Raw genomic sequence first — 18,693 nt, 5'->3', positions numbered from 1 at the left:
ATCAAAACAGATCCACCTGTTGGAACTCTGCTGTGCTGTTCAGACTTGTTTTATACGTAAATCAGATCTTGCTCATGATCTGGAGTTCACTCTTACCCAGGTGAAAGCTGTTTTCTTTGTTTTGGTAGAGGTGAACTGTGGAAGTCAAGAAGGATCAGAGCAAGAATTGCAAGTGACGTACAATCCTTATTACAGTTATTTGTGCCTATTACTTCCTGAACAGTCACAACTCTAGCTAAATAACAGAAAACAAGAGATACAGGTGGAAATGGTGGTTGGGGGTTGTTTTTTGTTTTGTTTTTGTCTTTGGGTTGTATGTTTGTTGGGGGTTTTTTTGTGGTTGTTTTTTTTTTTAATATTAACCATAAAGAGCAATCTAGCATGCCAAACCTTCTCTTCTCTGGGACATGAAACAGCTGTACAATTTTGTAAAAAGACTGCCAATGTTGACCCTTGTATCTTGATTAGATAAGGGAAGAGGAAATTACAAGGATATTAGCATCTTATGCAAGCATTCGACTGTCTTGCCAGAATTGGGATTTTTATTTGTCTTCTTGTAGTAGCCCTCTGAGTAAAACAGATACTTCAGGCATGAATCTTCATAGACTTTTGACTTCAGTCACCTAACTTAATTTCATCAGTAGGCAAGTCAAAGACTCCTTTTGTTTTATATTAACAGAAAATGTTAATCTGTTCCCACTGCTGTCTAGAACCCTATGGTTTTACACAGTTTTTGAAATTACAGACAGTACTCTCCATCGCTTTGCAAATCTTCTCTTTTTCATTCAGATAGCTATGAAGAACCAGGTGTGGCAAAGCATCTTGTGTTTGCTTTTCATTGTGCTAAAAGGAAGTTTTTTTTCCTTTTATGGATGAGATGTATTTAGAAAAAACAACCACAGACTGCCCCTTTACATTGTTGTCTTGTAAATGGAATATGCTGGGTTTTTTTAAATCACAAAGACTAATCAAAATTGGGGGAACTATATTTTTAAAGAGACTTTACCTATTTAAAGACTATTTGGTATTGAAGACTTTTCCTTCATTCTTTTATGTTATTCAAGTCTGCAGTGGGTGTCACTAGGGCTGAGTTGCATTTTCTTCTGAAAATTTTTAAAAGATAGTTGTGATATAGAAATTGGAGAAAGGACATAGCACCTAGAGGGTGGAGAACGCAGGCTGGGAAAGGAAGGAAACAATGATAGAGCGATAATGCAATTGGACAAATGGAGGGATAGGAATGTTGCAGGGTAGTGGTTTTTTATTGGTTTTTGTATTAGAATCTCATTAATTTGTATTCTTCACTCTTTTTTGTTCACAGACTAAAATTCTAGGGTTTTTTCTTTGCTATCTCAGTCAAACAGACTGAGTATCTTCAGGAGGTATTATGGGGAGACTGTGATGGTGGTTCGCAGGTGGCTGCTTGATGCAAGGACAGAATTGTACTTTCTACCACAATCCTGTTCAGAGCCTTGTTTCTGTGGTGACTGTAAATGCCTTGGTGTTGCTTTATATCGCTTTCCTGTTTTTTGGGGAAGCTGATAAGGAGCAGCAGTAAAATGCAGGAACTGACTTCACTGAGTGTCAGGCTTAGATGGGCAACTGAAAAGTAAGCCCCGATTTGCCAGGAAAGAGTTTTCTCAGCAATATCAGTGGAGACTACAAAGCTCTGTTTGGACTAGGTTTGTTTTTACTATGTTATCTTTACAACTGAAAGTATAAAAAGAACAGGCTATGTCTTTAACACATTTACCAGTACGTGGTAGCTTTAAATTCTCGTATTTATTTTTAATGCATGTGCTTGAATTTTTTTCTGTTTTTTTCCTCCCAGAATTTAAACAAGCAAGCCTATGATTTGGCAAAGGCTTTACTAAAGAGGACAGCGCAAGCAATTGAACCGTACATTACTAATGTAAGTGAAGACTGCAAACAAACATGGAAATCAATACATTTTTTAACTGAGCTGTATTATAAAAGGAATGAATTTCATACAGTCAAATAGGGCTGTAAAATAACTTTTACAAATTCTCGATTGTTCTTTGAGAGTATTGCTACATTAATGAAGCACTGTGTAACCTGTCCCTTTGAGTCTAATTCTTTACCACATAGAAACGACTAAGCCCATAACAATTTTGATTTCTGAAATACAATGGATAGTTTACTTTCTGCTGTCTTGGGAGACCTTGCACCTCAATCCTTAATGTCACTGGAAAACCAAATGTACTTATAGGTATTGTTCTGATAAAAATATATAAATACATTGTTCCTGTGGCAAAATTCTTTTTCTAGTGAGGAGATTAGACTGTTTAGAATCTAGGAGAAGTGAAGATACAGCAGAATTTTAATGCCATTTTCACAGGAGAAGAGGAGGAAACAGAATCTAAGAATAGATAGTAAGGAAGAAAAGCAGTGAGTGGATTGAGGGTTGTAGCCAAGTTGAGTGTGGACATCACAGGCATTGCAAGAGAAGAGGGATGAAAGGAAGTAAAGATTAGACAGGAGTATGCTCTAAATTAAGTTGCACAATAGAAAAAAAAGTTACTTTTTTTTTTTAAAGTAGTGAAGGATTTAGCAGGTCTCATGGCAGCTATCCAAAACCTCAACAGCTTGAAAACAATAGAAAATTTTCAATGTTTTTTGTTGCTTTCAGACTTGTAACACTTGTGGTACTTGGAAAGTGGGTACCTTCTAGGATTTAAAAAAATAAATCTTCAGTGAAAACTCTTATTCCAAACCTGTTAGTCAAACCTGCTGTTTGGGAAGGTATTGCTACGTGTTTTTAATGTTGTTCATTTGTAAAGTTAGATTACAAACTGGGTGACATTTTGTGGGTTTTAAGGAAGTCTGTACAATAAGAATCTTCCTCTTACGGAAAATATGTACATGCAGTCTTCTGTTCTTGGTTTCCCACAAGTGGGAAATATTATGCTCTCTGGTTTCTTTGTTTTGAAAGTTACTTTCTTTCTTAAAATATATTAAAGATACAGTAGGAGTTAGTTGCCTAACCAGGAATATATACATTCTAGGCAACTCTGTATCCAGAAAAGGAAAACTTTTCTGCAAGACAGTGTGCAGTCTTTAACTTCTAATGAAATGTGCTTATCTGTTATTTTCTAGTCATTATTACGAGAAACTGTTGACTTTTTCTATTGCATCACTTGTGGGGGTTCACTTTATAATCTTGAAAAGTGGTAGTTTTCATGTTCTTAGTTTCTTTACTGATATGATTAACCTCATCAGGTACAGAGGGTCGTGATGTTCATCTGTCCCAAGTTTGGGAATAGGAAACTAAAGTGCCGGTTAAGTGTATTCTCTTGCCTTAGTGGCAGGTGGGAATAGTATGATTTGTTTAGCCACGCTTGTGTATCTTTTAACCCAAAGAGAAGAAACATTTTCCAAATTACGCCCCCCTTGTCATCCCCCCCCCCCCCCCCCAAGTAGGGGGTAGTATTCTCCTATTTACTTACTTCTTACCCCTCTATTATGAGAGGATATAGTTTAAAGTAGTGTGGAATTAATACTTGATATTAGAAAATATTTTCTTTACTGGTAAGTATGAAGTTTCCCTCAAACCTGTCAAGTTTACCAGGAACAATTGCCTTACAGCTGCATTATGCTGCTTGTAAATATAAATTCTGGAACAGTCAGTTATTAATTCCTATGCTTTTACTTACAACTCCTTACCCTGTCAACTGTGTAGTGTAGTAATTAACCAGTTGTTTCAACCTTGTTTTGACTAAATGTTAGAATGCTTTTAAAGTGATTGTTCTCAATAGTGAAATAACTCTAATTATAGTAATATTATAAAAATATCTGATGCACTGGAACTCCTCTAAAGTTAAATTATTTGTAGGCTTGCTGTGGTAAACTAAACATCACTTTTTATGTGCCTTCCTTTACACATAATATTGATTTCAAAACAATGATATTTTAAGATTTCTACTACAGAGTTGTCCTGATCTATGCATGCCCCCCCCTTTGTTTAATTGTGGTGAAATAAATGTTGTAAGAGTAAAAGGTAGATTTAGTGGTAGACAAGCATAGTATTTAGAAGAGTGTGTATATGCTCTTGGTATTGATGTATACTCTTGTTTTATTTTCCAGTTCTTCAATCAGGTCCTCATGCTTGGTAAAACGTCAATTAGTGACCTGTCAGAGCATGTGTTTGACTTGATTCTGGAGTTATACAATATTGACAGTCACCTCTTGCTTTCTGTTCTACCACAGCTTGAGTTCAAACTTAAGGTAAACACTTCTTATACTTTCTATATATTTGAAATCTGTGCTTTGACTATTAATATGATTTTTTTACTGACAAGTTCATAAAATTATTTAGCATATAAAACTAGTACTTATATGTAAAATGTACCATCTCTGCATTGTTTACAGGAAAAAATCATAAAAGCCCTCAAAAAGAGTATTAACTTCAAATGTATTAACCTACAGTGCATGTGCGCATATGTTGGGTTTTGGTTGTTTGGGTTTTTTTTTGGCTTGTGTCTTTCAAGCAATAACTTGATTTTTTTGATGACTTGAGAATCTGACCTGTTTTTTGCCTTCGTTTACTGTAGTATTTATTGTGAAAGGCTTTAATATGTTGAAAGTATCTTCTGCTGCCAGCTGTGCAGAGAAAGTATATCTGTTCAGAATAGTGAATTTTGGCAGGGAAAAGTTGGGCTCCATGTTAATGGAAACTGATGTACTGACAATTTTGTCTAAATAGAAGGTCTGTGACAGGTGGAAACAGAGCATTGGACTCTATACATATGTCTTCTAGTCATTGCTACAATGACTCTTATGATTTTTCAGGCTTATTTCTTATGTCTGAAGGATATCTGGTGCTAGCTATCTATTTTAATAGGTATTTTTTTTACTTTCTACCATTTCAGAGTGTCTCCATCACTTGGAGAAATTCAGCATAACGGTGCTCCCTTTATTCTGCAATACTTTTATTCTGTTTGTCATTCTACAAGGTTTCTGTGGAAGTGGGGAATTTGATTAGGTTTATATTACTAAGTTTGAAAGTGATTTATTACTAAACTTGCAGGCTAATGTGCAGTGGGCAACTTTTAAATTTGCATGCATTATTGAGGACAGATTTTAGGTTTGTAGAACCTTTGGCCAGTTCTCATTGCAATATTTATTATAGTGACTTGTTCATGCCTATTATTTTTTTTCACTATGTTGCTAGGCAGGCACACTACATTTGTTGAATGAATTGTTTTTAATGGTTATAGCTTTGCTTTCACATTTCAGGAAGAAGTAGGGTTCAATTTACTGCTTGCTGTCTGTGTCTTAAAGTAGACCTTTTTCAGCCTTTAATTCCTGTTCTTACAGATGCTGAACAATTATCATTCTCAGTCCAATAAAAACAGTACTGCTGAAGCTGTTATTCAAGAGATTTAATCTTAACTGCTGCCACATCCTTTTTTTTTTTTTGTAGCCATAATTGCAGTAACCTTTCCATCTTTAGGTCCATTTAAAACTGCAGGTTCTTGAATTGTCTTCCTGCTCCTTCATTGACTCTCATATTCCACTATTTCAATATGAACTTCTTTTCTGTATACTATTTTACCGTTGGAATCAGAAAGTTTAATAGCCCAGCACTGTCAACCTTTCCCCCTCACCCCCCATCCCATCCCCCCCAGGCCCCGCAAAAGGACTTCTGGTCTCGTCCTTCAACGGGGTGATTTCAGCCCTAAGCATTTCCACGTTTTCTTTGTACCTCTGAATTTACAACCCGTTTTTTTCTTTTTTTTTCATGTTTGCATTTCTTTTCTTTGCTTAGTATACTATTTTTAGATGATGAACGTGTGTATTGTTGCTTTTCATTTCCTTGATCCTTAGTGTACTTTTCTCCTTGTGGTCTAAAACCTTGAGGACAAGGTGTTTTGTGTTTGACATTTGTAAGGTCCAGTTTAACAATGTTTCCAATAGGCATGTACATTTTGATAGTTACATTCCTACTGCTCTTATTCCTCGATATCTGGTAACTCAGTACAGTTGTGGCTATTCAGAGAGCATGGTACAGCTTCTGTTTGAATCATCTTGTTGCTTCAGGTGTGTTTTTGATGCCTTAAGTAATAAGGATGAATAATATATGCCTATTTTGTCCTGTTGGCTGTCAAATGTAGTTTGACCCATCTTTTACAGAAAAAAAAAAACTATATTTGGAATAGGATAATCCTGGTTTAAATCATGAAACGCTGGAACAGGTTGCCCAGCAAAGTTGTGGATGCCCCATCATTGGAAGTGTTCAAAGTCAGGTTGGATGGGGCTTTGAGCAACCTGATCTAGTGGAAGATGTTCCTGCCCATGACATGAGGGTTGTAGTAGACAATCTTTAAAGGTCCCTTCCAACCCAAACCATTTTTATGGTTCTAAATTAGTTGAGAGGTCTCTAAGACCTTTCTGTGGTTAAAAGAGTATTTTGAAGATGAATGTTCTGAAATATTCATGAAATATGGCCAGCCTGTGGTTTTTCTGAGATCAACACAAGTTTGTTCTTTATGCAGACCTGCTAGTGATGATTAAATACTTTCCACTCCAACAATAGCTGTGGCTTTATTCTAAACAGCAGTAGTCAGTGTCAAGTGTTTTTAATTCAGGTCCAGGTAAATAGCATGTTAGTGTGTTGAGAAGAGTGTGATTTTAATGAAACTCAGAGTGCTTATGGTAGAAGGCAGCTAATGTTTTGCTTGCCAGTCTATATTGAAATATGGGAGAGGGGAGACGTCTTTTTGAATAAAGGTCAATTAAAGTTAATGACACAATAACCACGAACTTCAGTGAGTTCTGCATATCATTCAGAGCTTGACTAGATGACTTTGACTTTTCTGGATTTGGTACATAGTATTGCGTCTTTTTCCATGCCTATAGTTTGAGTCGTGCCTTCTGAGCTCACTTGCCGTGGACTCTCTACTAGGTATTTAAGTAGAAGTTTGTGGAGTCTGTTTAGGTCAAATGCATAGTTTCACAGGGACGTCTAGTTTTTATTCCATGAAACTGTGATACAGCTCTCTAGTATACGGATGTGACAAAAGAAGTCAAATACTAGGGGCAAATACTCAAATAATGCTTATGGGGTAGTGGGACAGTTACTGTATTCCAAGATCTCATAGAGCTGCTTTGCTGCTAAAGAGGTTTGTATTACTCTTAAAGCAGATGATGTTGAAGGAAAGCTGTGGCTGTCTCAACTGTTGAGTTGTCAGTTTTGAGGAGTGAAGATGTGTCAGAATGATCTCATCTTGCATGCATTGAACGCGTGGAAGTGGACGTATGATCTGTGCTTTTCAAAGATAAATTGGGTAATTGTTCTCTGTTTTTGAAAACATGCATTTTCTTTATAATTGGCTTCAAAAGCAGTGAGTAAAAAAAATTTTGGCCAGATGGAGTAGCCTCATGGTAGACTTCCTCTGAGCAAGACACCAAGTATTCTGGCTCACTTTAAAGCTGATGCCAAGTTTGCACCTGAAAATATGTTTTTTTTAAAGCAAGTTCTGCATGAATATGAACAAAACCCGATATTTTTGATCATTTCAATGAAATCTAATTTAAAAGACATAAATCAATTTCTTAAAACATTTCCTTATGTTTTGCTGTAGTTTGAGCCATTTTTATCCAAGTGCTGTTCTTTTTAAATTCTTTTGACATTATCTAAAACGTCTTTTTGCCAATAGAGAATGAGAAATGGTTACTTTCATACAGATGTTAAACAATTTTAAAATTTCTTTGCTGGCCCTGTCATGTAAAGCCTGAAGAACAATGAAGGTCAGCTCAGTAGGGCACAGGAAATAAATTGGGAAATAAGAATTAGGCCTCCATATTGTCAAGCAAGTGAGGCAGAAGAGCAGCTTGGCTGAACAGGGAGCTCCTCGTGGAGCTCAAGAAGAAAAAGAAATTGTATGATCTCTCAAAGCAAGGTCAGGCTTTGCAGGAAGATTACAGAGCTATGGTTTGTATATGCAGGGAGAGGACATGAAAGGCCAAAGCTCAGTTATTTGAAACCGGCTAGTGTTGTGTCAGATAACAAGAAGGGCTTTTTTGAGTATGTTAATAGCAACAGGAGGTCTAAAGAAAACATTGGACTGATATTTGTTGAAAATGGCCATCTGACTAATAGGGATGAAGGAAAAGTGGAGGCATTCAATGCTTTTTTTTCCCTTAGTCTTTAATAATACTGACAGACCTTGGGCTGCCTGGTCCCTTGAGCTTGGAAGACCATGAATTGCATTTGTGGACACTGAAATTGTAGGGGACCAGCTGTATCAGCTGAGTGTTTGCAAGTCCATGGGGCCTGATGGGATTCATCCCAGAGTACTGAGGGAGCTAGTGAACGTTTATGGCAGAACCCCTCTTGATCATTTACCAAAGGTCTTAGGAGTCTGGGGAGGTCCCCGCTGACTGGAAGCGAGACAATGTTATTCCAATTCACAAGAAGGGTGTGAGGGAAGACCCAGGAAACTACAGACCTGTTCATCTAATCTCAGTTCCTGGAAAAAATGATGGAGAAGATTATACTGGGTACTATTGAAAGGCATTTAAAGAATAATGCAATCATCAGGCACAGTATACATGGGTTCACAAAAGCAAAGTCCTGTTTAACTAATTTGATATCCTTTTATGATAAGGTCACCTGCCTAGTGGATTAAAGGAAGGCGGTGCATGTAGTTTTTCTGGATTTTAGTAAGGCTTTTGATACTGTCACTCACAGCATCCTTCTGGGCAAGTTGTCCAACTGTGGGATGAGCAGGTTCACAGTGCGCTGGTTAAAGACTTCGAAGGATCGTCATAGAATCATAGAATTGTTAAGGTTGGAAAAGACCCTTAAGATCCTAGAGTCCAACCGTTAACCTAGCACTGCCAAGTCCACCACTAAACCATGTCCTCAAGCACCACGTCTACCCGTCTTTTAAATACCTCCAGGGATGGAGACTCAACCACTTCCCTGGGTAGCCTGGTCCAGTGCCTGACTACCCTTTCAGTGAAGAAGTTTTTTCTAATGTCCAACCTAAACTTCCCCTGGCGCAGCTTGAGGCCGTATCCTCTCGTCCTATCGCTTGTTACTTGGGAGAAGAGATCGACCCCACCTCGCTACAACCTCCTTTCAGGGAGTTGTAGAGAGCGAGAAGGTCTCCCCTCAGCCTCCTTTTCTCCAGACTAAACAACCCCAGCTCCCTCAGCCGCTTCTCGTAAGACTTGTTCTCTAGACCCTGAATCCTTGAGAAAATCCATCTGTATGTTCTAATGGTATATGTATTTTGCTTCCTGTTACTGAGCGCTTAAAGAGAATTATAGTTTAGTTTTTTCATCCTTCCATCCTTCCTTTTTCCTTGAGATGCATCAAGGAGACAGATGTTCTGGTCCTGGAGCCATGTGATTACTGACGAATATTGTTTGGTGAGTGGGACGAGTCCATTTACATTGAGGGGAGCCTTTCCAGCTACGCTTCCTCCACCCAAAGCAAAATGGTCGTTTGCATCAATTAATTTGTAATAACATTGCTGAGACTGAGATGTACACCACCACTATGATGTCCTCTGGAGCAACTTGAAATACTGAGCTGAATATAAAACGATATTGCTGCCGATGGAGAAATATTTCTGTGTTGCCTTCCTCTTTGGTTCTGTGTACACATTCCTCCTAGGATTCCTCCATTTGCTTGTGTTTGGCACTGCTGGGAGTTTTTTCACTATACTTTATCCCAGGAACAGTAGGTACCAGAGACTTAAGTGTTACACCAGCCATCTTGCTCTTATCCTAACATCATTCAGTTCTGGAGCTTAGTGGGCTGATGCTACCACCACAAAGCATTATCAGCCAGTAACATCTTTGGGTGGGAGTGGATAGAGTTGTTCTGTAAGTCTTTTGATGACAGATCATCTTTAGATTACCTGTTGCCTTTTGGACAAGGGAGAAAAGTGGGCTGAATTGTCTAGACATGTAGATGACTTTTTAGGAATTTTAAGGGCATGCTACAGAACTGGTGCACATTTCTCTTGGGGAGGGCAGAAGTGTGGTGCTGTTTGTGGACATGCTGTGCTGTCAAGTCTTCTGGACTCTCTTGAGTCTGGTTCATCTAAGTTGATGGTCTCTGGTTGTCTTGTGCGAGAGATATAACCACCATTATCAGGTGTCAATGCAGATTATCTGTATGCCATTTTGATGCTGTCCTCTTGATCATTTCTGCATAAGAGAGACCTTAAAACTACATCTCTTGTATGGAGTAAATGGTGCATTTCAGTTCCACTTAGTGCTTAGAAAACAAGGTCTGGTAATTCACTGGGTCAGATTGCTGAACAAATTGTTTCTAATGCAAAGATTCGTAGATGGAATACAGTGCATGGTGTTATAGTAGCCATATTGGAAAAACTGTCTTCTGTCTTGGAATAAGTGCTTCAGTAATGCTGGTGGACGTACCCCTTCTTGCTTAAGAAGGGCTCTTTGCTGTCTTTTTTGAGGATTCTGTGGCTGTGGTGATAGACAACTCAGCAATCATTTAAAATTCACACAGTGTTGCAGGACTGGATCTCAGTCCTGATTTGTTGGAAGCTGTTGAAGTTTCAACAGTGTCCCATTGTGGGCAGTTCATATGCCCAATTGACCACTCCAACTCCACTCCAACTAATCATTTACAAAGAACTGTAGCTTTGCTTAGTGTGAGGTCATGTGCAGGCTTTTCCCATGAACGTGCTTGGCTTATGGTGAACCTTGCATTCTGCCTGAGCTTATGAGAACTACTGAGTTCTGTCTGAGGACAGACTGAAGTCTCTGAATTCTGTTGGATGTACTCCTCTTTCATGATTGCAAGGGCTGCCATGCTCCCTTCCATAAATTCTAGTTAGAGTGAGGGGCAGTATGGGGAGCGTGGGGAAAGTGCTCTTGATCTTGATTGTTCTAATTTTGAGGACCTTCTGTTCTTGGAGGACGCTGAAAGCTCTCAGTATTCTCAACTTGTTCTTTCAGGGATTGGTCACAAGTTTCATCCTGACCTTAGGGTACTCAGTCTCACAGTATGGGTGCTGGGTGTTTCTCTGATAGTGATCCTGTTTCTCGAAGCTGATTCTTCCTTGTATCAGCAGCTTTTCCGCTAGTTGTACGTTCTGTACATAGACCAGAATTTTCATGTAGTATCTTATTTCTTTGCCTCTAAACATTTTGTGATATGTTTTGAAAATGAAGTGGTGGTGGTTTACTCCCAAAAACCAGGTGAGCTCCACTGAGCAATCTCCACTGCTTTCCAATTGATTGGGCTGTCTTGTTCTCAGTCTCTGTGGCTGACAGGAATTTGAGGAGGTGAACAAGCATCTGTGTGTCTGACTCATTACCTGACAGGATCCAAATCTCTTGCTCTCCATCTCCTGAACTTCTTTTGCACTCTTCGTGGCAGGAAGCCTCTTGATTTATCTTCATGGGATCAGGGTCTTATGGAAGTTCTAGACTGTCTCTTTGAGCGTGGGAAAAATCCAAGTGCTTTCCTGGCAGTGATCAAATAAATTTTTGATTGTGTATGGAGGGGTTATGAAACTGTTAGTATGGAACTTCTGAGAGAGCTTAGGTGCCTCAGTAACACTGTTGTGCATATTTACTATTTTGGATCTAAACAATGTGGCCACCTAGTGTTCAAGCACCTTGCCATTTTGGTACAACCAATGACCATACAGTTTGTTCACGGTGCCAGGGAATTTTAACTGCTGTGAGAATTGTACATGTCAAATTAGACAAAGAATGAAAGGTTGCTGACAGTAACTGGTATTCTCTGAAATGTGCAGCTTTTGTGTGCTTTATTCCCTCAGTTGCTTTTTCTGTCCTGTCTATCCCAAGAATCTTTTAAGTATGTTTGAAGAGAATTGAAATGCAGTCAGGTGTGTGCTGTGCCATGTCAGGTCCCAAACAGAAGTGGACAAACTAGTTATCCTTTTGGGTCTGGCTGGGATGGAGTTAATTTTCTTTGTAGCAGCCTGTACGGTACTGTATATTTGTGGCTAAAACGGTGTTGATGGCACACTAATGTTTTGGCTATTGCTGAACAACGCTTGCACAGGTAAAGGCTTTCTCCCCCCACCACAAGTAGGCTGAGGCAGGGCAGGAGATTGAGAGGGAACCCATGCTCAGCAATAAAAGCTCAGGGAAAGAAGGAGGAAGTGGGATATGTTTGTGCTCATGGTGTTTGTCTTCCCAAGCAAGCACTATGCATGCTGAGACCCTGCTTTCCAGGAACCGGTGAGACATCTGCCTGCCAATGGGAAGGAGGGAATGAATTCTTTTTGCTCTGCTTGTGCATGCAGCTTTTTCTTTACCTATTAAACTGTCATTGTCTTGATCCACGAGTCTTTTTACTTTCCTTCTGTTTTCTCCCCTTCCCCTCTTTGTACAGGAGAGGAGAGTGAGCGAGAGGCTGGGTGGGTGTTTGGCTTTTGGCCTGGGTCAACGCACCACACCTTTATAGATTTTTGTAAAGAAAAAGCTCCTATGTTCTCATGTGGCAGAAAAGGACTGTTGTTTAACACTCTGAGAGACATGTGTCCAATCATGGTTGCCTCTTACTTAATTATTTTTTTACCTAATTTTGGAAAAGAGTCTGGGGGATTAGCGGGAGAATGCACACTGAAATTCATTTAACTTAGCCTCTTCTGTGAGGGTAAGTCAGTTGTGTCTGATCTTGGCATTATAAGGTGGTGTGTTTAGAGATCTAGTATTGACACAGAAGCATTATTGGTGCAGGAGAGAACAGAGGTAGGAATGCATTGTTGTGTAGGTCAACTTGTAAAGGAAACTGATATTCCTTCATTTGAATTTGATATTTGAATTTTAGAAATTTGTATTACTGAAAGTGAATACCATTTTAATGTTCAGGAGAATGAAAAACTCATGAAAAATAGAGGATTTACGAAATAACCATTACAGGTTTTAGGTCTTTATTTTACCATCCTCCTAAGCCAATATGATGTAATGAATCAAGTCAATAAAACGTTGACTTTTATTATTGTAGAGCTGCCTTTCTCCCTGGATATGGTAGTTAAAATTTTTGGCAAGTTTCAGGTCATGTGTCCACTTCTACTCCCAGATCTCCCCAGATCCTCAGTGCTGCCTGTTCTTTCGGACTTGGTAGTGATAACAATCTGACCAACTTCAGCTGTTGTTAATGACAGACCCTAATATCTAGGCAGAAGAGCAGCTTGCCTGTGTGTTGGGAACATGTTTGGGGAACTGAAAATGTCAGTGTTCAATGTCAATTTTTATTGACAAATCATTATGGAACACTATTAAGCATAAAGCGTGCTGGATCATACCTAAGAAAAGAGGTGAAGGACATGACTCTTCAAGTACACAATGCCTCATAGAATGGAGAAGATTAAGTTTGGTTTTTTTTTTTTAGAGTTTATGATACTCATTTTTTTTTTCCCTCAGAAAAGAGGTAGAGATTAAAGTAGAATTAAGGAGAGAGACTGTAGCAGTCTTATTCATTTAATAAGAAGTACAGGTTGGTTTTTATTACCTTAAGGAGCTTATATAAAAATGTCTCAAGGAGACCAACATCTGGGCACAAATTTAGAAATTACCAAATACTCTTGGTCCATAATAACAAATATTCATTGTTTCTACAAACAGGGCTAGGAACATGAGTGGGTTATCTTATAATTGTATTAGTGGCTAATACAGTGAAAGCTTCTTCTGTGGCTAATTCATTAAGGATATTTCAGTTGCTTTTTTAATGTCTCTTTTCTTTTTTCTTTATTTCTGCCTGTGTAATTAAGTAGTTGAATTTTTAGTGTACTCTCCACCCCTCTCCCTCCCCACCCTCTGGTGTGTCTTGCTCTGGATCTGTGTTGGCTACCTAGAGAAATTCAGAGATGCTTAATATTTTTAATATTTTACTGGTGGAATGGATGGGATGTGAGTAATGGAGATTGGACTAATAGAGGCTACAAAAAAATTTCAAATTCTTAAACATGAGGGCACAGAATAAGAATTTGTAGTGTAATGGGCACTTACAAGCTGAAACTCATCAAGAAAAAAAGATATCACTTATTGCATATTAAGAGGAGAAGGTTGTAGCTCGCTTTCAGTAATGTCAATTTGAAGTTTAATTGGAAAAATTAGTCAAATGCAGACAAACATATTAATGGATTTACTATTAATGCTGCTAATACTTCATGCTAAAGTGTATTCGGAAGAATTAGTCTTTTGTAATGTAGTAATATATCAGTGTTAGATTTCTTCATCCTTAACTTCTCTTGCTCTGTTACTTTTAAGAATTTTACAAATGCTTTTACTGTTCTTAGGGAGCTGAATTAAAAGGACATACTGGCAAACTTTTCAGCCCATTTATGGTATTGAGTCAGATAGGAGAAGTAGTTGGTCTCCAAGACTGTGGTTTCGTATTAGAGAACTCTGACAGCTACATTGTGCTCTTATTTCTTGTTTGCATTCAAAAGGTGATGTTGAACTAATAAGAATGTCAAAGATGGTAGAACAGTATTGTAAACAGTCCTTGTCTTTATTACCAGAAAGAAGAGTGAAATAATAAGGTGAATAATATCTAGCTAATATCAACTAATTTTAGCTACTCCCTTTTCCAAGAAGTGTTGCAGCCAGTTATTATTTTCTTTTTTTTAATAAGCAAAAGAAAAAATTTGGTGAACAGTAAGTATATGCTAATTGCACAAATGTTAGCACACATTTTCAAAGTATGTATGAAGCTTCAAATGCTGTGTGTTGTACTAAACAATTAAATGCAAACCAATGGTAATGAACATATATTGGAGAAAGCCTTGTTTTATTTCTGTTAGTGCTAATTTTAAATATGAAAGAAAAGTATCTGTTGTAACTCATCAATTTTAAATATAGGCTTAAATACAAGCTTTAAATACAAAACCAGATCCTGTGTATCTCAGATCTTGGGTACTTAATCTAATGTTCCCTAAAAACTTGTTTTGTGAAAACTTTTTTCTTTTTAACTAAATGTTTGTAATTAGACACTATTATAGAGAACTGTAAACCTTTATGTGCAGACAAATGCAGAATGAGTTTTAAGGGTTTTGTGTTGTTGCTTGAATTTGTGTAAGCTTGTACGGGCACATATCAGATTTCCTAACAGGATCAGTAACCTGTAAATGAGGGTTAAAAAGATGTATGTATCTGTGTATTTTTCACCAGGCTTTTTTCCACACTGTTTTTTGTCTCTACGTTGTTTTTTTTGTTTTCACTACCTTTATTATTTTGTCTTCTCCCAATAATAGTAAAGGTTTTTTGTCTTGAGATACACATTTGTATACAAGAAAAGTCTTAATCTGTATTATGATATTTCTGGAGGTGTATAAGTGTATTGGTGTAAAAGCTGTACAAAGCAGAATTCTGGGTTTGTGGTGGTGGTGGTGTTTTTTGTTGTTTTTAGTTTGGTTGTTTTTGTTGTTGTTTGGTGTTTGTTTTTTTTTTAATTAAAAAAAAATGTGTTCATTTTCCAGAGTAATGACAATGAAGAACGCCTGCAGGTTGTAAAACTTCTAGCGAAAATGTTTGGGGCGAAGGATTCAGAATTGGCATCTCAAAACAAACCGCTTTGGCAGTGCTACCTGGGGAGGTATATACTGGTTTAGTTCCCTTCCTAGGAAGGGAAAAACATTCAATGAAGTATAATTCAACTTTTTTTTTTTAAAGTGACACACCTAAGTGTGAGTTCCCTCCTGCTGCTTTATCTGAAATCTGGCAAATAATGCTAAAGAGATTATTTTACATACATCTTCTGCATCTGTGATTCTGCAGGGTGAACAATTACAAATCATCCCTTTATAGTTCATTTTCTGCAACTGTCTTTATTGCCATTGTCAAGAAAAAGGAATAGTTTATTTTAATTTCTTCACAAGTGAAACTATTCAATGATGGATTAATTCTAAAACAGCATCAAATGACATTTGCAGTATCAGGTGATATTAGAACTGGTTTTGAGGCTTTTATGTGCAGTATTTGTATACTGGTTTCAATTTTTTTTTAATGGTAGAAGTGCCTTAAAAGAGGTATGTAGTATTTACAATGCTGCAAACACACTTAGTCTTTTGTTTTTGAAATATCCTGCCAGTTTGAGATAGAAAATGTAGCTGGAGCTTGTAGTCAGGAGAAACTTAAGTATGGCTACGATGATGAGAATATTTTTGATTTGAGTAAATGAGGATAAATTCTAGAAATTATTACAAATGCAGTAGTTTATACTTTAGCATTCAATCATATCAAAACCAGAGTCCTCAAAGAAATGCTATTTTTAAAACTACAGGAAACTTAATTGAGGGAAGGCCTTTTGCTTGAAAGTATATAACTATTTAAAACATTGCATGTCATCAAAAAATACCAGATCTAACTGGGCCCAAAGGAAAATGCTTCATTGTGTTATAATGTGAAGCAATGTGAACACAGGCAATCTGTTGTTCATAATTCCTGTTTTCAACTAGTTATGAATCACATACATGTATTTACTTTTTTCAAGGATTTTAACTAAGTTATTGTAGCTGTGTTGTTAAAGGAACCATTCTTAAAATCTCTTGATTTTGAAAACATACCTGATTTTTACTAAAACAGTTATTCCTTGTAAATTCTTTATTTGATAAATAAGCATTTCAACAGCAATAATGTTCTAAAATTTGATTTTTAATTTGTTTAAAACCAATGATTTTGAGGATAGCTTGAAAATGCATTTAATTTTTCAAAAGAGTTGTTTGTAACTCTCATTAAATCAACAGTTTTATTATAAAATTACTTATACCAAAATTAAACATGAGAAAATACTAGTTTTCAAGCATCAAACCTAATTCAGTCTTTCAAAAGGAAATCTTACAGAAGTTGAAGTGATCCGTCTCAGAAGAAATTTGTACTAGGCTAGGTACCCATTTGTTTGCTGTCTATCATGCAGTTTAAAGAAGGGAGGAATATCTTGGAGTTAGAAAACTTCTAGTTGCTGATACATGGTTCATGGTTAAATATGTGGAGCATTATAGAAAAGATAGTTAAAATATGCCAGACACCTTTCTAATAAGTAGTTGTTATCTGCCTGGGAGTCTTTCATGTGTACCAGGAAGGATATTTCTCTTCATGTTCAGAACGTGAATTAATAAATGAGTACAGGATTTTTTTCTTAAGCTGAAGACAGTCTACTTAATACTGTGAAATCAGAGATGTTTTATGCATGTAACTGTACATGGCAAGCATAAAAATATTTTTTAAGTATTTGAGATTGTGTAGAAATAAATTAATTGCTTTGGTAGAAGTGATATTTTTGTTACTGTTGTAATGCATTGTCTTGTTTCTAAATAGGTTTAATGATATCCATGTACCTATTCGTCTTGAATGTGTGAAATTTGCAAGTCACTGCCTTATGAACCATCCCGACCTAGCAAAAGACTTAACAGGTACCAGATTTATTATAACATTAAAATACAATTTTAAGTCTCCTGGAAAGTCAGGAAGGTTACTTGTAATCCTACGTAACATTGTCAGATGTTGTGGAGGATGTAACTGAGGTTGGAGTGCTAAGTCAGAGTCCCTGCCTTCAGTGCTGCTTCTCAGGCTGAGGGGGTTGTACATGAAGAATGCCTTAACCAAAGAGATTACTCTTCCGCTCTTACGGTAGTTGCATTCCCAACTGCTGTTGAAATTAAGCACCATGGGATCACGCAATGACAGCCTGGCTAACCTAATGGTCATGGCATTTATTAATTAGGGCGCAGAGCGGAGACTTCAATTCCACAAAGCTGAAATGTGTAAATATTATGTAGCCACTGTCTAAAACATGAAAACAGTCCTCATAACTGTGACCGCAGCCATTGGTTCCTGCTCCTTCAGATTGAACACAGCTTGTAATTCAAGATCTCTGTAGGAAGAAGGCAGCTGGCATAGATAGAAGTGTTTAGTATTTGTTGCTCCCAATGTCTTAATGAAGAAAGTGTAATTAAAGAGAACGGGTTGGTTTGTTGTTTTTTATTCCCCCTAAAGTGTATATGGAGATTGTATCTTCCCCGATCAATAAACTCCTACTTCTTTTAATTCTTTGGAGGTAATATCTTTGTCCATTTGCTCTAAGGAGGGAATTTAAAGGGCTGTTAAGTGCATGGGATTGCTCTCCTGGTTGCTGAGCATTTGTCAAGTTAGACACAAATATAGGCAAGCTAGAGTCATCCTGTAGTTATTGGTATTGTTAAGCCAGCTTAAAGAAAAAAGTTTCTGGACCTTTCCTTAATGGAATGGTAAAGATATTTCTTCTTTTATCATCAGAATTGTATTTTCAAGGGTGGTTTTTTTTTTCTTTTTTTTTACACTGCAGAAAGACTTTGTGCCCCCTCTAATGGTATCCTCTGGGAAATGTAATTTTGCTTGCCCCTCCTCTCTCTCCCCACAGCGCTTATCAAAGTCAAATTGTTAAAGAATTTCTCTGACTCACTGGTGTTTGAGACCAGAATTGTTTTGTGCAATGGTATTGTTCTTCGTTTGTTTTAGTTTATGATGTTTTCCTGTGGAACAAAACTGTTTTTCAAAAAAGTCATATTTGGATTTCAAATTTCATAACCTCCATAAGTGCAAAGCTTTATTTCTTCATGTGCTCTTTCGACACTTGTGCTGATTACCAGAAATGTTAATGGCCAGTACTTCAGATGAGATTTGACAATTTTCACTGGCTGTTGAAGAGTAATAAGAGAACAGTAACCT

At 37.3% G+C, this 18,693-nt stretch overlaps 1 protein-coding gene across 3 annotated transcripts in view; it reads left to right on the top strand.

Moving 5' to 3' along the window:
- The window catches only part of PDS5B (PDS5 cohesin associated factor B), a 117,586-nt gene that overhangs the window by 37,881 nt on the left and 61,012 nt on the right, over nt 1-18,693 (top strand). For all 3 annotated transcript variants that reach the window (XM_087758218.1, XM_087758219.1, XM_087758220.1), the window contains exons 7-10: nt 1,832-1,912; nt 4,105-4,245; nt 15,468-15,583; nt 17,305-17,399. In XM_087758218.1, coding sequence (XP_087614344.1) covers nt 1,832-1,912; nt 4,105-4,245; nt 15,468-15,583; nt 17,305-17,399 — 433 coding nt within the window. The remainder of the gene's footprint in view (nt 1-1,831; nt 1,913-4,104; nt 4,246-15,467; nt 15,584-17,304; nt 17,400-18,693) is intronic.

The sequence above is a fragment of the Nipponia nippon genome, unplaced genomic scaffold, assembly GCF_047370975.1.
Source record: "Nipponia nippon isolate SJK-2023a ecotype South Korea unplaced genomic scaffold, ASM4737097v1 scaffold_2, whole genome shotgun sequence".
Classification (NCBI taxonomy): domain Eukaryota; kingdom Metazoa; phylum Chordata; class Aves; order Pelecaniformes; family Threskiornithidae; genus Nipponia; species Nipponia nippon.
Note: the sequence above shows the minus strand (reverse complement) of the source record. Positions and strands in the feature narration are given on the sequence as shown.